This window comes from Gracilinanus agilis, chromosome 1 (genome assembly GCF_016433145.1).
Source record: "Gracilinanus agilis isolate LMUSP501 chromosome 1, AgileGrace, whole genome shotgun sequence".
NCBI lineage: Eukaryota > Metazoa > Chordata > Mammalia > Didelphimorphia > Didelphidae > Gracilinanus > Gracilinanus agilis.
This window is the reverse complement of record NC_058130.1, coordinates 639,482,284-639,504,944: the sequence shown is the minus strand read 5'-3', so window position 1 is coordinate 639,504,944 and position 22,661 is coordinate 639,482,284. Positions and strand designations below refer to the sequence as shown.

Sequence of the window (22,661 nt, the reverse complement as noted above, 5' to 3'; positions counted from 1 at the left end):
GGTGTTTTCCTTTCTTGATCGAATGCCGCAGGTGTTCTATGAATCCTTTCAATGTCTATATTGCTCTCTTGTTGTAGGTCTTCAGGGCAATTTTGCTGAATTATTTCTGTTAGTATAGAGTCCAGGTTTTTATTGATTTCTGGTTTTTCTGGAAGACCAATTATTCTCAAATTGTCTCTTCTAGACCGGTTTTCTTGGTCTGTCACTCTCTCATTGAGATATTTCATGTTTCCTTCTATTTTTTCAGTCTTTTGGCTTTGTTTTATTTGTTCTTGTTGTCTTGAGAGATCATTAGTTTCTACTTGCTCAATTCTAGCCTTTAGGGATTGATTTTCGGCTATAATTTTTTGGTTTTCGGCCATAATCTTCTGGTAAACGGCCATAATCTTTTGGTTTTCGGCCATAATCTTCTTGTTTTCAGCCATAATCTTCTGGTATTCCTTTTCAATCTGGTCATTTCTTGTGTTCAATTTGCTTATCAGTTCATTTGGTTTCTGAGCCTCGCTTTCCAGTTGCAAGATTCTACCTTTTAAACTGTTATTTTCTTGCCAGATCTCTTCCATTTTCCTCAAAATCTCAGATTTGAACTCTTCCATTTTTTAACTGTTTTGATTTTTGCAATAGAACAAGCTAAGATGTTCATTTGCCTAACATATGAATATGTACCCAAAAAGCTTTGGACTATGGCAACCTGCCTCTAGTTATTTAAATATCTGAATCAAATAAAATGGACCACAAAGGAGCACAGAAGTTAACCTGCAAGTGCCAAATGAGCACAAAGGTAAAAGAGACTAAACCAGTCCTACAAGGATTGATGACATTCTGCGCAAAGAGCAGCACAAGGACTTGATCCTGTGTGAGACTTGAGGTTGAGGCTGTTTAACATGTGTTAAATGCAGGACTTTCTTATATCACATGCTCTATCAAGTACATAACATGGATTGTTCTGGTTTCAGACCAGGGAATGCTATTTCCCATTTGTTTCAAGATCTACTCTCTTTTTCTATTTTCTTTCATGATGTGACAACTTAATGTAGTGTCCAGACTGCTAAATTGGGTTAGTGAATGATTGTCATTACAGGCTTATCAGACATAGATCAATACAAGATCCTGTTGTGATTTGTGAATTTTTTTTCTTCCTTGAACTTTTCATGTCTTTGATATTTTATATTTCACTCAGAGTTTTTTTTTAAATTTCTTTGGATTCTTTGATATTTTTGATAATTGATTTTATATGCCTTATGACTCAATCTTGTATCCCTGCATGATTCCTTTATGCATCCCTGTATCCTCCTCAGGGGGGAAGATGTCATTATCCTCCTCATGGGGGACTTTGTTATTGTTGTGAACTTTGCTTTGAATTTGAGCCTAATTTGGAACAAGAGACTACCTCCCAGAATCCAGAAGGTGAACTTTTTGGAGAAGGTACCACGAAGATGCTTGCAGAGACCACATGCTACACCAAAAGATCCATAGTAAACATTGAGATATGGTGAATTTGAACTATGGGGCGGGGGGGGGGGCGGGGTTTGAATGCATTTGTTTTGAATATACACTCTTATTCCAAAAGGGGACTGCCCTCAATTGGCTTTTTGTCAATGGACCTAACATTGTTTTTTTCTTTTTCTTTTATTTCCCTCTTATCCCCAAATTATTATAATGTCCCTTTAAAAACTATAATATTGTATGGACCTCTAGTTAAACTTATAAGTTAGTTATGTTTCCATCATCCATTAGGGAGACTAATCTCCCAAAGGATCACAGGAGGGAATGTGTAGATAGAAAATTCGTACCCCCGAACTGCATTACTCAGCATCTCTTTCCTTTTTGTCCCCAAGTTGCGTGCTTACGTTGTGTAGATAAATGTGGGTGTGACCCCATGCTTGCTCTCTTCTCCAGCATGCATGGTCTGGGAAGCAGTCTCTTTCTGAGGCTATTATTTTCCTCTGTTTCAAATTATTATTAATAAATCTTATAAAAATACAATACTTGAAGTATTGGATATTAATTTTTAATCTTACAATTCCCCTGCATTTTGATTTCCTCCTTTAATCCTGACTCTTCTTCTTTCACTCTTTCCCTCCTCTCCAGTGTTTTGTTTTTAGTCAGTCTCCTCCTTTATTATTTCCCTTTCTACCTCCTCCCTTCTTATTTCCCTCTCACTATAGGTTCTCATTATAGGTTCTTTTGGTCTACACCTTCTAAACCTTTCCCACCCATGTATTATTCTTCTCCCCACCACCCTATTTCTTATTCCCCTTCTATTTCTCTACAGGGTAAGTTAAAATTATATACCCCAATGAATCTGGCTGTTCTTCCTTCTCTGAGCCAATTCCAATGAGAGTAAGGTTTAAGTGTTAACTATTATAAATAAAGTTATGTGTGTGTTGTTATGAGTAAGATTAGATTAGCTAGTTATTAGGTATTGATTATATATTGATTAGGAAGTACCTAGCAGGAAGGAGCTGGAACTGGGAATTAGCTAATCTAATCTTACTCATAACAGTGTGCAGAGGGCAAAAGGCATGGGACAGCAGAGTAAGGAATTCTAGAATTCTACTGGGGAGAGTCAGTCTTTTTACCTGGAGAGGGACTGGATATCTTCCTTTGCTGGCTGTGGTATGTTTGGACTTCTCCATCCTACTTGCTTTCCTGTTACCTGATTAAACATCTACTAAGCTTCCTGAGTGATCCTGTACAGCTGAGCCATCTGTCTGTGAGAATCTGATTGGAATCCTTTTAGATCCAAAACCTCTCCTTGGAGCCCTGTCCTGCCTAGCTGCCTAACTTTCTCCATTACCAACAAAAGAAGAGGGGTTGTTTGGATTAGTGTAGGATAATTCTGTTAGGGTCTGGGTCCCTAGATAGAGAGGTGAGCTCAGTGTAGCCAATTCCACAAAGACCCCTGTTGACAGGACATTTAGATCTTGTGGGGCTTAGATAGAAACATTAGTTTGTTATCCAATTACCTTTCTCTTTCCCTTGTTAAAATTAAACACCTTTTATATATCATCTAAGTGGGTGTATGTTTCATCTTAGAGTCTGGCTCTGCCAGCTCTGTGCTTGGGTGGCTTTCCCAGAACCCAGGTTACTCTTCTGAATCAACTGGTCTAAATAGCATCCTATCCCATCCCCAAAACCTACCTCATTTCATACCCATCACCAATCTCTTCCTCCCTTGTATTATATTGGTCTTCTTCCCTCTGCCCCCATGCTTGTTTCCGTGATATATTTTACATCACTTTTCCCATTTCTCTTTTTATTATCCTCTTTTCACCCCTAGTTTTATTTTTTATATATCATCCTAAACAGCTTACTACCATATCCTCTAATTATATTTCTTCTAACTACCAGAATAATGGTAACAATTTTTCAGAATTACAGAAACCATCATCTTTCCATATAAGAATACAAGCCATTTGACCTTATTGAAGCCCTTAAATTTTTTTCTCTTTCTTTTTATGCTTCTCTTGAATTTTGTATTTGGGCATCAAATTTTCCATTTAAGTCTGGTCTTTTCTTTAGGAATGCTTGAAAATCTATAATTTTCATATATATGGTTATATATGAATTATATATATGAAGTATATATATGAAATATATATATATGATTACAGTAAATAATCATAATTTCTCTTGAAAGAATATAGTCAGTTTTGCTGGGTAGTTAATTCTTGTTTGTAAACCCATTTCTCTTGCCTTCCAGAATATCATATTCCAAGCCTTCCAATCTTTCAATGTGGAAACTGCCAAATACTGTGTAATCATGACTCAGGGCTCCATGATATTTGAATTGTTTCTTTCTAGCTCTTTGTAATATTTTTCTCCTTGGCCTTGAAAGCTCTGAAATGTGGCTATAATGTTCCTGGGAGTTGTCATTTAGGGATTTAATGCAGGGAGGTTATCTGTAGATTTTTTCAAATCTCTATTTCAAGAATATCAGGGCAGTTTTCTTCGATGATTTTTTTTTTTTTTGGTCATGACTTTTGGTTAGTCCAATAATTCTTATATTGTCTCTCCTGGATCTGTTTTCCAGGTCAGTTGTTTTTTCAATGAGGCATTTCTCATTTTCTTCTATTTTTTCATTCTTTTGATTTTATATTATTGTTTCTTGATGTCTCTTGAAATTATTAGCTTTTTATTTGCCCTACTCTAATTTTTAAAGACTGAATTTTTTCCATAACATTTTGGAATTTTCCATTTGGTCCATTCTTCTTTTTAAGCCATTTTTTTCTTCCTTTGACTTTTTTGCCTCATTTTCCAGTTGATCAATTCTGGCTTTTAAGACAGTTTTCTTGTTTTGATTCATGTGCCTCTGTTTCCAAATGACAAATTTTGCTTTTTAATTTGTTATTTATCTTTTCCCATTTTTCTTCAACCTGTCTTTCTTAATTTTTGAATTTCTTTTAGAACTATTCCAGAGACTGAGTACAATTCCCTGTTTTGTTTTGTTTTTGAGATTTTGCTTGAAGTTCCTTGCATCCTGTCATCCTCTGTTGGTTCTATTCTTTGGTCTTTATCACCATAGAAACTTTCAGTCATTACTTTCTTTTTTTCCTATTGTTTACTCATTTTCCCCTTCCATGGACTGTAAACTAGCCCATCCCTTGGTTTACAGGACCAGGGTGTTTGAACTGCTCTGCCCTGGAGTGGAATTTTCAATCTTCTCTCTCTTCTGGTATACTGGATTAGACCAGTTGAGCTAACCTGCTGAGCTAATCTGCCCTGGGGCCAAATCTTTCGCCATAGCCAGCCACTTGGGAAGGCCCAGAGTGGCCAGCTAGCTCTGCCAGCTGCTGTCAGAGCCTTGGACCTTGCATGGTGGATCTGAGGAGGTCCTTCATGGTTGCAGCCCTGCCCTGTGATCCCACAGTCAGCCTGCATCTAAATGCAGGTCTCAGTGTGTTATGTGGGGGGAGGGGAGGGTTCAGCCAGCCCAGTCTTATTTCCCATCTTTCCCTTACATCATGGAAATTGACTCTCTTTGTCTCTCTCTCTCTCTCTCTCTCTCTCTCAATCCCTACCTTTTAAGTTGCATTCAATAGGAGAGTCCTGTGACTCTGTCTTGTTTTTGTTTTGTTTTGTTTTTAAACCCTTACCTTTTGTTTTGGAATCAATACTATGTATTGGTTCAAAGGCAGAAAAGCAGTAAGGGCTAGGCAATGGGGGCTAAGTGACTTGCCCAGGGTCACACAGCTAGGAAGTATCTGAGGCCAGATTTGAACCTACGACTTCCCATCTCTAGGCCTGGTTCTCAATGCACTGAGCCACCCAGCTTCCCCCAACTCCGTCTTATTGTTGGGTTTGGATTTCTGTCTTTTTTGAAGCACTTTTTAAAGATTGGTATAGAAGGTTAGTTAGAGAGGTTTAGGCTTTTGCTGCTTCTAAGCTGCCATCTTGACTCTGCCCAAAATGTAACTTTAAAAAAATGACTTGCTTCTCTGATTTTTTTCATGTTGTCACAGGAAGAGCCAGGTCTCAGGACAACATACCCTTTCTTCCTTACCCTATGGCTGTCTAGCATACTTTTCCCCTCTTCTTTTTTTCTGTACTATTTCTCTTGGTGATCTCACCAGTTCTAATCATTTAAATAATCATCTTTTTGCAGATGACTTTCAAATTTATTTAACTAGACCTAACCTCTCTCTTGACCTCTAGTCTTTCATTTCCAACTGCCTATTCCCAAACTGTCTCTTAAGATGTCTTAAACTTTAACAAATTCTGAACTCATTATCTTTTCTCTCCCCGTACGTCAACCTTTTAATTTTCTTCACCTGCGTACTATTGTGCATTCTCCCAGTCAACCAGGCCTACACCCCAAGTATCATTATTGAACCCTCTATGTCCCCTGTCATATCCAATCAGATTCTAAGTCCCATCATTTCTCTCCCCTCAACATTTCTCACACCCCAATGCAGGCTCTCCTTACCTCATACTTGGGCTATTGCAATGGCCATCTGGTTGGTCTCCTGCCTCAAGTCTCCCCACTCCAGTCCATCTTCTACATTGCTGTGTCAAATTAATCTTCCCAAAGTACAAGGTTGACCATGACATCTCTTTTATTTTATCAACTCCAGTGTTGCCTTTTGCTTCCAGGTTCCAATAAAAAAATCCTCTGATTGACCTTTAAGACCTTCCAAAACCTGGTCTCTCCAACATTTCTGGTCTTCTTACACTTTATACCTTCCTCCTGAACTCTCTGACCTAGTGAAACTGACCACCTGGCCATTTCTCACACAAGAGACTCTACCTCCTAAGTCTGAGCATTTTCCCCTAAATCTGGAGTTTTCCCATCTCCTTATTTATCTCTCCTTCAAGCTCCAGCTAAAATCCCACCTTCTGCAAGAAACCTTACCTGAATGAATTCCCCAAATGGTAGTGCCTTGTCAGTGTTGATGATTTCAAATTTATTATCTCTCCAATCAGCCTATCAATTCCTTGAGAAACAGAGATTATCTTTTGCCTTTCTTTTAAGATGTTTTATTTTATTTTATTCTGTGTTATACATGTATTATCACACAAAATGTATTTCTATATTACTCATTTTGTAAGTGTATAATAATCTTATAAAACCAAAACAAATAAGTAAGTGTTAAATCACATGTTTTCATCTGTATACCTACTCCAACAGTTCTTTCTCTGGAGGTAGATAACATTCTTTTCATAAGTCTCTCAGAATTGTTCTGGATTATTGTATTGTTGATAGCTAAGTCTATCACATCTGATCATTCCAAAATACAGTCATCCCTCTCTATATGGCAGCCGTTTCACTTATTGGAGCTTCACTGTATTACAGTTGCTTTTTTTTTAAAGATCTAATTCTGTAACATGGAGTTCCACTTATTGTGGCACACTGTTACCTGATGGAATGAAAAGTAATCAACCATAGCTCTGTGTTCTGTCTCCTGGGCGCTGATTGGCTCAGTAACTGTAGATTAATAAGAGTGTGGAAAAGGTTTATAGGAGAGTGGGAAGAGTTTATAAAGCCTTAATATATATATAATAAATAATGTATATAATATATAATAATAAAATATAATGCCACTACATGATAGATTTTCACCTATCATGGGGATCTCTGGAACGTAATTTCTGCAATAGGTGAGGGATCACTGTATTGCTGTCACTGTGTACAATGTTCTTCTGGTTTTATTTGTTCCACTTTATATCAGTTCATATAGATCTTTCCAGCTCTTTCTGAAATGATCCTATTCATCATTCCTTATATCACAATTTGTTAACCCATTCCCCAATTGAGGGACATCTCTTTAGTTTCCAATTCTTTGCCACCACAAAAAGAATAACTATGAATATTTTTGTATAAGCAAGTCCTTTCCCATTTATAAAAAAATCTCTTTGGAATGCAGACCTAGTAGTGATATTGCTGGATCAAAGGATATGCATTCTTTTATAGTCCTTTGAGCATAATTCCAAATTGCCCTCCCGAATGGTTGGATCAATTCACAACTCCACCAGCAATGCATTTATCCCAATTTTTCCACATCCCCTCCAACATTTATCATTTTCCTTTACTGTCATATTGACCAATTTCCAGTGGCACCACAAAGTTGTTTTTTTTGCATTTCTCTTAATCAAGAGTGATAATCATATGATTATCAATAGCTTTGATTTTTTTACCTGAAAATTGCCTATTCATATCCTTTGACCATTTGTCAATTGGTGAAAGACTTGTATTCTTATTAATTTGTCTTAGTTCTTTATTTTTTGAGAAATGAGACCTTTATTGGAGAATTTTTTTGTAAAATTTTCCCCAGTTTATTCTTCCCCTTCTCTGTATCTCCCTTGTGACAATGTGCTGTAGTCTCTTTGCTAGTATTTTATTTAAGGTTTTTGCATCAATATTCATTTTGTTTTGTAATTTTCCTTCTCTGTTTTTAGTCTGCCTAGTTTAAGTATCAGCACCATATTTGTGTCATAAAAAGATTTTGTTAGGATTCTTTTGCTTATTTTGCCAAAGAGTTTGTATAGTATTGGTATTACTTGTTCTTTAAATGTTTGATAGAATTCACTTATGAATCCATCCAGTCTTGGTGATTTTTTCTTAGGGAGGTCATTGATGACTTGTTAAATTTTTTTATGAGATGGGATTATTTAAGTATTCTATTTCCTCCTTTGTTAATTGAAGCAATTTATATTTTTGTAAATATTCATCCATTTCATTAGATTATAAGATTTACTGTCATTATTAGGCAAAATAGCTCCCTTTTCATTTTTCAGACTGGTAATATGAATCTCTTTTTCCTTTTTTATCAAATTAAACAAATACTCTTATTTTATTTGTTTTTTCATAGAACCTAGTCCTGGTTTTATTTATTAGTTCAATAGTTCTTTTACTTGCAATTTTATTAATTTCTCCTGCTTTTTTAATTTCAGTTGGAGCCGAATAGATTCTGCTTCAGTCCCTTACCTTTACTCTGTGTGTGTCTACCTGCCTCAAATGTGTTTCTTGTAAACAACATATGGTTAGGATTCTGGTTTTTAATCCACTCTGCTAACCATTTCTATTTACAGTATTTTTTAATGGGTGTTTTCATCAAGAATACTTGAAAGCCTTTTATTTCATCAAAGATATATTTTTTCATCACTCCAGGATTATTCTCAGCATTGTAGGATAAAAGTTATTCTTCGTTGCAAGTCTTATCTCTTTTGTCTTTTGGAATATTTCAGTGTTTTCATCATATCTTATTACACAGTAGTAGTTAGTATTCTATCACAATTATATACCACAATTTTTTCAGTCATTCCCCAACCGACGGGCATCCCTTCACTTTTCAATTCTTTGCCACCACAGAGGGCTGCTATAGATATTTTGGAATATAAGAGTTCCTTTCCTCTTTCCCTGATCTTGGGAAACAGACCAGTAAGTTTTACAATTCTGTGGATATAATTTCAAATTGCTTTCCAAAATGGCTGTATCACATCACAGTTTCACCAATAATGGATTAGTGTCCACATTTTTCCATATCCCATCCATTTGTCACTTTACTCTTTTGTCATTTTAGCCATTCTGGTGAGTGTGAAGTGATAACTTGGAATTGTTTTGGTTTGCATTTCTCTAGTCAGTATTGAACTTAGAGTATATACCTATATATGGCTTTGATTTTCTCTTCCAAAAATTCTCTTCATGTCTTTTGGCCATTTATCAATTGGGGGATGGCTCCTATTCTTATAAATTTAACAAAGTACACTGTATATTTTAGATGAGACTTCTATCTAAGAGGCTGCTTATCAAACTTTCCCCCAATTTTCTGCTTTTTTTTCTAATCTTAGCAGTGTTTATTTTATTTGTATAAAACCTTTTCAATTTAATGTATTTGAAATTATCCATTTTACAGTGCTCTCCATCTCTTGTTATATTCCTCTCCTATTCATAAATCTGATAATCAGCAGTATGTTCTCTGTATCTCCCTTTATGTCTGGTTCATGTATCCATGTTGATGTTATGTTGGTGAATGGTATAAGACAGTGATGGGCAAATTACAGCCCGCGGGCCAGATCCAGCCCCCTGAAACGTTCTATCTGGCCACGTGACATTATTTCTAATCTGACGAATATAATGAGTAGGATACAATAAAATGAAACTTTGAAAGAGTTGCCTTAGAAACAGACTGACAGATGAGCATTTCCTTTCCTTTGGCCCCCTCTTTAAAAGGTTTGCCCATCACTGGTATAAGACATTGATCTATACCTAGTTTCCTGCCAAGCTAGTTTCTAGATCATCCCAGCAATTTTTACCAAACAGTGATTTCTTATTCCCCAAAACCTAGAATCTATGGTTTTGTCAAGTACCAGATTACTATAATCTTTTACTTCTGTTTGTTTTATGTCTCTTCTGTTCCACTGATCTACCTTTCTATTTCTTAAGTTAGTACCAGATAGTTTTGATAATTACTCTTTTATAACAGGCCTTTTAAAAAAAATCATGGTTTTCAAATAGTTTCAATGATCCTTAAAATTTCTCTTCTTGACTTATTTTCCTGTCAGTTGTTTTTCATATCAAATCTCATATTTTTTCAGTTTTTTGTTTTAATTTTTCTTGCTGTCTCATGAAGTTATTGACTTCTGTTTGTATGTTTTGTTTCCCTACTTCTCAAAATGTCTTTTACTTTGGTAAAGTTTACTACTTTTTCTCCTAAGCTATTCTTATTTTTAATAATATTTTTTCCAATTACATATAAAAACAATTTTTAAACATTCATTTAAAAATTTTTTTGAGTTTCAAATTCTTTCCTTTATCCTTACCTGTTCTCTCTCTGCCATTCCCTCAAACCTCTTCACCATCTCTGAGACAGTAGTGGCATTGCTGGATCAAAGGGTAGGTATAGATTTAGAGCCTTTTGGGCATAGTTTCAAATTGCTTTCCAGAATGGTTAGATCAGATCACAAATCCACTAGCAGTACATTAGTGTCCTAAATTAGCTACAATCCCCTTCAACATTATTGCTTTCCTTTTCTGTCACATTGGCTAATTTGATAAGTATGAAGTGATACCTCAGAGTTGTTTTAATTTGCATTTCTCGAATCAAGAATGATTTAGAGTATTTTTTTTTCATATAACTATAGTTGACTTGGATTTCTTCATCTAAAAACTGCCTTTCATATCCTTTAACCAACTGGAGAATGGCTTGTATTTTTATAAATTTGACTTAGTTCTTTTATATTTGAGAAATTAGTCCTTTATCGGAGATACTTGCTATAAAAATCTTTTCCTGGGGGTAGCTGGGTGGCTCAGTGGATTGAGAGACAGACCTGGACATGAGAGGTCCTAGGTTCAAATCTGGCCTCAGACACTTACTGGCTATGTGAACCCTGGACAAACCACAACCCCCATTGCCTATCTCTTACCACTCTTCTGCCTTAGAATTCTAAGACGGAAGGTAAGGGATTTTTTTTTAATCTTTTCCTAGCTTTCTGCTTGCCTTTTAATCTCCATTACTTTGGTTTTGTTTGCACAAAAATGTTTTAATTTAATATAATCAACACTAAACATTTTACATTCTGTAATGCACTCTATCTCTTGTATGGTCATAAATTCTTCCCTTATCCATAGATCTAACAGGTAAACTATTCAATGCTCCCCTAATATGCTTATGGTATCACTTTTTATGTCTAAATCATGTACTCAGTGTTGGCCTTATCTTGGTTTACAGTGTGAGACTTTGGTCTGCCCCCTGTCTCTGCCATGCCATTTTCCAATTTTCCTGCAAATTTTGTCAAATAGTGAATTCTTGTCCCAAAAAGTTTGGATCTTTTAATTTATCAAACACTAAATTACTGGGGTCACTTATTACTAGATATTGAGTACTTAATCTGTTCCAATGATGCACTACTCTTTCTTAGCCAGTACCAGATTGTTTTAATGATTATTGCTTTGTATTATAGTTGAGAACTCCCTGCTGAACTTTACTGGGGCTAGGTTTATTGCTAGCTTGTATTGGGTTGAGGCCTCTTTGATTGGAGGGGATTGCCCTTCCACTGATAGGGTGTAACCCACCCTTGCTCAGGCTGCCTACCCTGAACTGTGCTTCTGTCCCAACCCAGGGAGACCCTTTTCCCCTAATGATTCTCTAAGCTTTTCTGTGTTGGAATACTGCTTCACTGCTCCAAAATTTGGTAAAAGGATTTGTTTTAAAGTGGTTTGAAAGGGAATTTGGAGGAGATCAGGCAAATTCCTGCTTCACTCCACCATCTTTATATATATAGGAAGGATATAGTTGGCCTTCCTTTACCCCAGCCTCAATGCTGCTTGGCTTTTGTGGATTAGCTATATAATAGATAGAGATAGAGAGAAGACAAACTGTATTGTTGAAAGGAAGTGGACTAGTGAATGATTTATGAATCCACAAATCAAAGGAACTGGGCTATTTTTGCTCATATATTCTTTAATGTTAATGTCTATCCTCCTGTCACTTTTTAGAAGGATGAGTTCATCCAACAACAGATTTTGAAATCTCCCAGAAAATCTTCCAGGAAATCCACCAAAGGAAGCATAACATCTAAAAAGTTGGCCAGGAAGAATGAGCCTCTCACTGAAAGTGTAGAGCCAGAAGTCACTGGGAAGAGGTGGGTACAATTACAAAGAAAATTACTATTCTGTTTTTACCACTCAGACATTATTGGAATGGAAACAATTGTATTTTCATTATCCACAAATACCACATTTGAAGGATTTTCACATTCAATAAAAACTTGGAATTCAGTAGTATGCCTACATCTAACACTACTCAATTAAGAGTAAGTAGTGAAATAGGTAACTGCCTACATAGGGTGATAATCACAACTAGGGCACACCCACACACCCACAAGTGACAGGAGTGACATAGGTTAACTGGGGACCTGCACAAGAGATTTGGGAATTAGGTGAAACACACTAGTTGGTAAGATGACAGTTGGCAGTTACCGGTTACCACAAAACCAGGGAAAACCAAAGGTGAAGGTTATTCTCTTTTGTGGCTCTATACTGGGTGTTAAGGAAGGCTACAGGAAGTAGGTAAAAACAGTTTAATGTTGTAAGTTGAGGGAAAGTGATGTGGGAGAGGATCAATCTATACTTTACAGCTATGGGATAAACCCAAGGCTGGAGGTCTGGGAATCACTACACTAACACTATAGTATAGTAGGCAGCCAGGACACAAGGGGAAAGGGTTTCTTACAAAGATGTCCTTGGGCTGTTGATCGGATGTATCAGCTTGTCCCAGGAGCACAGGTAAACAGCCAAGTAAATCCACTGGGAAGTCAGGGAGAAAGATTTATCTTGTATATCCACCATATAAGACAGCTAATCTCAACCTGAACTTCTTGAACTTGCTAGATGATATGATGACCTTGCAGATGCTTCCCAAAGCACAGAGATAACCCAAAAAAACCACAGGATCTTTGGTCAGTAGCTATATCTCCAATCTCTCCAAACCAACTGCCATTAGAGAGAGTCCTCTGGGTAATGTCCCTCAGCCGCATTCCAGGTTTGGAATGTTTAAGCTCCTGCCAGCCTGCCTAGCTAAATCTGCTTCTTACTCTTAAATTCTATTTTCTTCTAACAGTAGGTCCAGATATTGCTATTGTTAAAGGAAGAGTTCTTTTGAATTCTAGAGTACTATGTCTTACTAAAGTCTTAAGAATTCTCAGAGAATCAATCTTGCTCTTAAGCAACAAATAATAATAGTCATTTTATTTCATTCCTTTTCTTTTTCTTAACTTTGCCCTTTGCTTATCCTTCACAATCAGTGAATCTTATTTCTAAGAATTGTTATTTTCAGTTAAATTCAACAAACAATTATGAAGTACCTACTGCATATAAGGCACTATGTTTAAAAGCTAAGGATAAAAAGACCCATGAAGGATCTGATTTAAAGGAACTTAATTCATGGAGGCAAAAAATGGAATATTTAATTTGGGGTGTGGTTGGTAGTTTAGTTTTGGTTCTTCGTAGTAGAATATAAATGCCTTGAGGGAAGAAGTTTTTATATTTGTTTTTTGTTTACTCAGTATCTGGCGCAACAGGCAAGTAATAAACGCTTATTCATCTTAATTTAATTGAATTTAGGTGAAACATTTATGTGAAATGTAGTATTCAATAAAAGAAAATAGATAGATTAAAAGATAGATGGTAGTCACATTTTGGAGGGCCTTATATGCCAGGATGTAAGAATTTCTGTTTTTTGCTAGGGGCAATAGGGTGTGCTGATTGTATTTGAATAGTGAAGTAACATGGTCAGACCTGGGCATTAGTAAGATTTTTTTATGATTTTGCAGAGGATGAATAGGAGGAAAGACTAGAAGCAGGGAGGGCATTTACAAGGTTTTTCCCTTAGATGGGGGAAAACATGATCATGAACTATACAGGGTAATAGATGTAGAAAGAAAGGGGACCAATATGAGAGATTGTGTTGAGACAGACTTAACAGTACCCTTGTAACTGATTGGAATTGGGAGGAGAGGAAGAAGGAATAGTCAAAGATACAAGGTTGTGAACCTGAGTGAAATAGCCAGTAGGAAATTGATGATAATTGGCCTGAAGATCAAGACAGACCTGCAGGCTTTTTTGATCTGTGAATAATCTGCAGAAAAAAAATGTAAAGAGAGGGAGAAAAAAGGGCCCAGGCTGGAGCCTCTGAAATCCATCCACAGTTAGGGGGTGGTATGAGGCAGATATTGAATCAGCAAAAGAGACTGAATAGTCAGACAGTAGGAGAACCAGGAAAGACCAGTTTCCTGAAAATCCAGAGAAGAAAGAATATCCAGGAGGTTAAGAGGAATTCTCTAGAAAGGACAAGAAGGATAAAGGATTAAGTAAAGGCCCTTATATTTAGTAATTAAAAGATCATTATTAACTTGGGAGAGAGAAGTTTCAGTTGAGTGATGAAATAAGAAGTCAAAGTCAGAGTGCTAAGGTTGAGAAGTGAAAACAACAGAAACAGAAGGAAAGAGTGGAAACAGACTTTCCTAAGAGTTTGATTATAATATGGAGAAATGATAATAGGAAGATAGCTTGAGGATATGGTAAAGACAAATGCTGGGCTTTGTTGTTTTTTAGAATAGAAAACCTGGTCATGTTTGAAGGCAGCAGGGAGGGAACCAGTAAATGAAGAGAAATCTAAGATTAGCAATATAGGATTTGATGGTGGGAGTAATCCTCTGGAACATTAAAGGAGAAGATGGCATCAAGGGCCTTTGAAGAGGAGAGGTATCTTTGGGGAGAAGGGCCATCTCTTCAGCAAGGGTAGAGATGTTGATGCTACAAGATAATGTCAAGAGATTGGGAAATGAAAAGGCAAAAAGAGATGTATGCACTCTAGTAACTAAATTCCCCATATTTTGTTAGTAAAATTACAAGACCTTCCACTGAGACGGTGGGAAGAAGTGAAGATTGTTGGAGGTTAGAGGACAGAAGGAGATTTGAAATAGTCTCTGAGGAGTGGGATAGTGAATCAGGTATAGAGGAGTAAAAACATTAGATTGTTACAGTGGAATTCTTGACAGGAAATAATGCATCATCAGCCTGGAAAGATAGGCTAGATCTAGATTGCAAAGTTTTAAATACTAAGTAGAAATGTGTATTTTATCCTAGAGAAAATAAAGTTATAGGAGCTTCGTGAGTAGAGAGAGTGACATGGTTGGTAAATGCATGCTTTAGGAATACCAAGTTGACAGCTGTGTGGAAGATAGATTGGTGAAGGCAGAGATTGTAGTTTTTAGGAGGTTGTTTATTGCAGTGCTCCAGAAAAGTGACGATAAGGGTTTGGACTGGTGTGATAGCAATATGTGGAGAAGGGGGGAGAGTGGGGGAGAAGGAGAGAGAGAGGGGAGAGGGAGAGAGAGAGAAAGAGAGATGGAAGGGAAGGAGAGAATGAGACTTCACTTATTTTAGTTTTTTGCTTGGGACTTGACTGATCCCATATTGATAATTTAAATGTCACATTTCAAGATTGTAGACCAAGCAAATGAAAGAGAAAAGAATTAAACTGAAATATTCTTAGATTAATCTCATTTATTAGAAATGAATGACTTCACTTGTGTTTTATAGTCTTGTGACTGTTAATAAGGTTAATCTAATTTTAAAAATAGTAGAGGTAAGTGTTTTTATCAAAAGCAGAAATTTTAAAAACATTTAACCTAATTAAAGTTTTTTTGAGTTATTTTGGTAATAGGGTTGGATATATTATATTATTGATAGTGAAAATAAGTTTTAATAATGACTTTTTTTACATTGTGGTAATATTTCCAAATCTAATCTCTCTCCTAAGCACAGAACCTTCCCTTTTAAAGAAAAATAAGCAAAACCCCATTTGAAGAGCATAAGTAATATTCTGTACCCATAGGCCTTCACCTTCTGCTAGGAGAAGTGACATCTGTTTTATTTTTTGTTCTCTAGTATCAAGATTAATTATTACAATTACCCAGATATTTATCTTATATATTATTGTTACAAAAATGAAATACTGTCTTAGTTACCATTATACTATTATGGAAAAGATGGTCATTAGATAATAGTGTTATATAATGCTTTACTTGGTGTTAGCAAGATTTGTGTTCATATTCTGTCTCTCATGCTTAATAGCTGTGTGACAGCTAATAACCTCTCCGATGTTCAGAATCTCTAAGACTGTAATTTATAAAAAATTTATGATATTAGTAAGAGAACGAAGTTCCCATAGTAACAAAATCACCAACAGATTACTTGAGAAATAAAGGTAGTGCTATTTGGAGAAAGTAAAAAAAAAAATAGTGAAATGCAATTTCTTAGAATTTGATTTTATCAGAGTCCTAGGATTTAGAGCTGAAAGTAAGTCATCTTATAGTCATTTTACAAACTAAGCAAATGAGAATCAGTTTCCCCAGGGTACCACCTTGCCTTCTAATTAGTGATCTCCAACTCCTATTGATAGTACACCTCATCAGCAAAATTATTTTGACCATGCACTTCCAATATATATGTATATATTTTTTATAAATTATATTTACTATACTAATAATTATGTACATCATAAAACATACATAAACCCAGAAATTTTAAAAGTGAATTACAGATGAAATGAGTCATTAGGGAGCCAATAGTGTTTACTGAGTAGGGCCAAATTTTTTAGGAATATTATATTTTTGATTATGTGGAGAATGGATTAGAGAGGGAAGAGATATGAGAAAGTCAAAGTAGTGAGGAGGCTATTGAAATTGTAGTGGGAGAGCTGATGAAGTCTTGAACTAAGGCGATGGCACTGTGAGTAGAGAAGATAATTTTCATGTGGTTGAGATGGAAATAATAAGGTTTGCAAACTAATTGAATATATGGTGAGGAGGATTTCTCATATCCATATCATATCCAGGCTCTTGTTTCATATCTCCAATGTTCCCAATTGGATATTTCACTGTTACCTTAAATCGAGCATATCTAAAACAATTCATCTTTTTCACTCAAATCAGCTACTCCCCCCCAATTTCCTATTTTTAATGCATCAAAGTATAAAATCTTAAAATTTAAATTTTTTTCTCGCCACATACCTAATTTTTTCTTCACAAATTTTCTCAAATTCACCCTACCTCCTTTTTCTGTTGCCATTAGCTTAGTTCAGGCCCTTATCATCACACACCTGGACTATTACAATATCCTTATTTGGAAATTTACTTGGTTTCCTTGTGTCCAGTCTTTTGCTAACGCAGATCTGTTTTGCATAGTACACCAGGTAAGTACTCCTAAAACATTGATTTGACTATATATCACCCCTTTGATCAGAAACTTACATTTTTAAATAAGATGGTGGAATCAAAAGATTCAAAGAGAATTAAGCTTTCTCTGAGGACTTATTCTGAACAGTGCTGAGATTTCTATTTACTTATCTTTTGTTTTCTTTTTTGAGCTTTCCATTTTAGAATTAATGCCAAGTATTGATTCCAAGGCAGAAGAATGGTAAGGGCTAGGCAATGTGGCCCAGGGCCACACAGCTAAGATGAATCTGAGCCCTGATTTAAACAGGACCTCTCATCTCTAGGCCTGGCTCTCAACCTACTAAGCCACCTAGCTGCCCCATAAATATATATATTTACACACACACACACACACACACACACACACACTTTTCAAAGAAAAAAGAACACAGGAAAACACTAAAGAGAAGAAAAGCGTTCTGAAAAATACATAAGAAAATAAAAAACCAAAATAGAAAAAAAGTGAAGAAAAGAGCTATAGTGCCAAAAAAACCCCGTATTTAATATTTCTAAAGCACCAAGTTATACAACTAGAGAAAGAAGCAATTCATTAATATTCCAAGGGACCTCTTCCAATGAATGAATGAATGACAGAAATTAAACAAGTAAATTTAAGAAAATTACATAATTATTAACTTGAGCCAAAGGAAAATTTCTTAGTGTTTTTTTAAGTATGTGTTAATAACAGAAAAAATGATTTTAAGAAAGTATCTGTTCCCTTCCTAAGTAGAATGGCTAAGGAAAGAAAATTTAACAATTGTTAACACAAAATATAAATATACTAAAATCTTTAGTAAGATGAAAGATGAAAAAATCACAGAATAGTTATAACCTAATAATATATTTTTACCCAAAAAATACATTTAACCCAAAAATGTTTGAATAGATTAGAAATTAAAAGGTAGACTAACATTTATCACGAATTATGAAAAGTAGAAATGACATTAATACTATCAAAGTTGAATTTCAACCAGAAAGCATTAGAAGAGAATAAAGCAAAGATATTATATTATGCTAAAATATTACATTTTAAAAGTATATTCATTTCATGTGCAGTATAAATAAACATATATCTACACATGCAACTCTTGATTTTGCCATAAAATAATTTTTAAAAATCCCCCAGCCTTATGTCATATAACACAGTAATTCTTAATTTTATCAGATATTATATTTTTAAAACCACTCCAAAAAAAAACTTGAAAGAAAAGGGCAATATTATATTTTCTTAGATAGAAAAAATAACATCTTAAATTTTTAAAAAGATGCAATTACTAGAGATGATTAATATGTTTGATTATGCAAAAATAGAGGGATTTTCCCCAAAAAATTACCTCAAAAGTATTCGTGAAAAATTATCTGTAGTAAATAATACTGATCAAAGTCTTCTATTCAGGATTCATGTTACATACTCCTCAGTGGAACAGCGATTAAAGAGGGATGGTTTTTGGGGGGAGAAAGAAATAGTTAAGAGCCAAATGAAAAGTTGCCTAATTGGAGAAGTGAAAATTGAGACAATATTAGAATACCATCTAATTCCAACTAAAATAGCAAAAATTCTATAAAATTATGAAGTTCCTTGTCAACTTAGTTGTATGGAATAAGCCTCTAAATCCATTAGTTACTAATGGCTTTGCATACTGGTACAAATTTTGGAAAGCAATTTGTTAATACATTATGTGAGTCACAAAACTGATAATATTTTTGATCCAACAATTCCAATTACTGAAATTATATACCTAAAAACATTAAAAATGAAAAAAGACCTACTTGTACAAAAATATTCATAGTTTTTTTGTAGAAGCAAAGAATTAAAAACAACCTAAGAGAAAATGGATATATAAATCTTAAATTTTAATATAATGGATTTTTTTCATTCCTGTGATTCCACTGGCATAAACATCTGAAACACTTCCTTTATTGATAGAGATTTACTGTTATCTCTAACTTAGTCATATTCGAGTTTTTAGGGTCACTGAGGTTTTGTTTTTTTTTTTTAAGTTTTTAGTTTTTACTTATCATTATTATGACCAATAATATGAATCAGAGGCAGGACAAAAGCCAGGGATTCTTGACTCAGAGACTTGCTTATTTACTTTTCATGCTATCTCTACACGAAATGTAGAAATGGTGGAAAACAAAGCCAAAATTATGGAGTAACAGGAAAAAGTACAGTCGAGCTTTACTCTCTTTCCTCTACAATTTCTCCATAAAGATCTTGACATTTATCGGATAGAACCCTGATTGGGAAATTTAAGAAAAAGTTATGGCAAGTTCCGCCAAACTGGGCAAAGGAAGGTCTCCCGACCCGATCTGAAAGAGAGCCAAGTCGAGACAGCATCAGGGCACTAAGAGCTCCCAGAGCCCCTCGAAGGGCCGGCCACGCAAAGGATTCTGGGGTCGATGCCCCTGGGCGGCCCTGTAGTTCACTGCCTAGTCTCAGGGTACACATTACTTAGGCAGGTAACCGAAGGGCGACGTGGCAGGCTAAAGAGCGAGCAGAACGTGGCACCACGGAGGGGCCCATTCACAAAAAAGCAGCATTCACAGGGCCGAGGAGACGAGAGTTAGACATTTTTCAGACAAGACCCTCCTGACCTCTCAAGAATTCAAAAATAGAAACGATCCTCCAGAGTTATGTAAAGCCTCGGCCTGCAGGGACCACAGAAGGCGAAACCCTCCTGCGCCTGCTCATGCACGCACCCTTAGCATGCCCTCTGCCCACCAGCTAACCTCCCCCATCCCCGCACGCCGTGCTCCTTCGCCAACCCAATGTCCAGAGTCGCAGAAGAAAGTAACAGCACCCCGGATTCCCCCCCCCCCACCCCCATCCCCAGTCCTTTTCCAGTGTCCTAGCGATCCAAACTAAACTGCAGTGTTTACCAAGACCAGTGTTTATTCTGCAATTAAACTCTGCAGGAGAGCTTTCAGCGTTTGTGGAAGAGCTCAACCCCACATTTCCCCCTCCCCCCACTCTTCCCGGGGTCACAAAAATCTAAATTCCAAATGGCAGCTTTAAGAGCAGCAAGCATGGTAGTGTACCCCAGGACCAGAGAATCGATATACAGAGGGGCAGAACAGCATGGGGGGAGACGCTCTACTAAATCTGAGACAAAGAGTCCAGAATACCGCTGGGCCAATTCTGTCCACTCAAGTCACTTAGGACAAAGACCATAGTGAACTGTGAATTGCCCATTTGGGGAGGAAACTGAGACACTTTGAGATTCATCCCTCAGCAAAAGATGGTCAGACTAGACTATTGGGGGAGGCGGGGATCATAAAGTAAGCTTTAGGGGAAAATAAGGGGAAAAAAATGTTCAAAATGCCAAAGACCCCAGGAAGAAGAAAACACAAAGATGTCAAGTTTAAGCAGATAAACCAGGAAAGTTGTGAACATCAAAAGGAAATATGGCCTACAGATCTAGTAAAACAATCAAATAAAACAAAAAAGAAGAGGATAAATGATGGGGAATACAAATACAAAGAAGGCTTTTTGGAAGAAGATAAGCAAAAAGCAATAACTTTAAAAGAAAGCATTGTGTATGTAACAAATATATATTGATCTCAAAGACAGCATGCATAGGAGATATCTTAAGGATCATAGGTTTCCCAGAAGACATAAGTCAAAAAACGTGAACATGGGGGGGAGGGGCAGCTGTGGGTAACTCAGTGGATTGAGAGTCAGGCCTAGAGATGGGAGGTCCTAGGTTCAAATCCAGCCTCAGACACTTCCCAGCTGTGTGACCCTGGGCAAGTCACTTGACCCCCATTGCCCACCCTTACCACTCTAACACCTACGAGCCAATACACAGAAGTTAAAGGTTTAAAAAAAAAAACAAAAACCTGAACACTATAATTCAAGAAATATTACAAGAAAACTGCCCTGAACTCTGAGCACAGAAAACAAAGTGCCAATCTAAAGGATCCTTAGATCCTTCCCAAAACCTAAGACTGAACTCAATGGCATTTACATTTAACAATTTCAATGAGAAATAACAGATTCTGCAAATGACCAGGAAAAGACTTTCAAATACAAAGGAAAGGAAATTCAAATAATGGAAGACTATTATGCACCTAGAAGAGAATGCAGAAGAGAATGTAATGTGTTCTGAAGATCAGTGGAGCTCAAGATGCAGCCCAAGATGATGTACCCTACAAATATAAGCATAATCACAAATGAAAAATGAACATCCAGTAAAAAAAAGAGAAATTCAAAATATCCTTTGAGAGTAATGTCTTCTCAATTACCTTTAGGAATTAGTATATTTTTTAGGAGTAAGACAGTGGAAAAAGGGAGACTGAAGAACTAACTCTACAAGGCAATAGCATATACTGCTTAGAGGAGAGGAGATCCAAGAATGAATAATCTTGGAAATTTTTATTTCATAAGAAATGGAGAAAATAGAGACAAGATTAGTAAAGGGACCATGAACCAGAGAACCTAAGGTCTAGAGTGGGCAGAGAGGATAGTTGAAGAAAGTAAGGGAGAGATCTTTTGATGCAGAAATTGAAAATTTAAAAGCTAACATACAGGACAAGTTGAAGGAATCGAGGAAAGGAAATTCTCCTTGACTGAGAAGAAAAAAAAATGGCAAAGAATTAAATAATTAGATAAAAGAAGGAAAGAAGAAGTAGCTTATTTTGGAACAAAATTCCAAAGGAAAAGAGGAACAAACCAGAGCAAAGTGAGCTCCTGGTGAGAGGAAGAGAACCTCGGAACAGGGCCACCTTAAAAAAAATTTAGATGGAAGAGACAAAGTACTGTTTATGGCAAAAGAGGGAAAACCCTCAATATTAGAGACAAATGAGAAAACATATAAACCTGACTCTAATAACTCTAAATGTAAATGAATTAAGCAATCCAATAAAATGAAAAAGTGACAGAATACAAAAGAAAACAAAACCTCACATTCTGTTATTTGCAAAAAAACATTTTTAAAAACAAAAACATAGAATAAAAACTGAAGGTCTAGAAAAATTTTATTCTGCATCAGGTGAATCTAAAAAAGTGGGAGTTGCAGATATGCTATCTGTCAAAGTAAAAATAAACATTTGAAAAATAAAATGGGATTACAAATGGGAAAATATGTTATGGTAAAAAGAACCATAGATAAAAAAACCAATATCAATTTAACTTATGTGCTCCAAATGCTTTAGCATCCAAACTTTTAATGGAAATATTAACTAAGTTATAAGAAGACATCAACAGTAACAGGAAAGTGACAGAAGTTGTCAGTGCCCCTCACTCAGTTTTAGATAAGTCTTAACTTTTCCAGGGTCATGTAGCTAGTAAGCGATGAGGTCATATTTGAACTCAAGTCTTCCTAACTCCATGCCTAGTGCTTTATCCAGTGTATCACCTAACTGGCCTTTTTCTTTAAAAAGAACATTTGTTAAAGGGAATGGCTCTAAAGAAAATGAGAGGGAACCTGGGTTAAATT

At 36.0% G+C, this 22,661-nt stretch overlaps 1 protein-coding gene across 1 annotated transcript in view; it reads left to right on the top strand.

Moving 5' to 3' along the window:
- Positions 1–22,661, top strand: part of RGS22 (regulator of G protein signaling 22) — a 182,953-nt gene that overhangs the window by 80,731 nt on the left and 79,561 nt on the right. Inside the window, exon 9 of the mRNA XM_044683939.1 lies at positions 11,939–12,084. Within this exon, the coding sequence (XP_044539874.1) occupies positions 11,939–12,084 (146 nt within the window). The remainder of the gene's footprint in view (positions 1–11,938; positions 12,085–22,661) is intronic.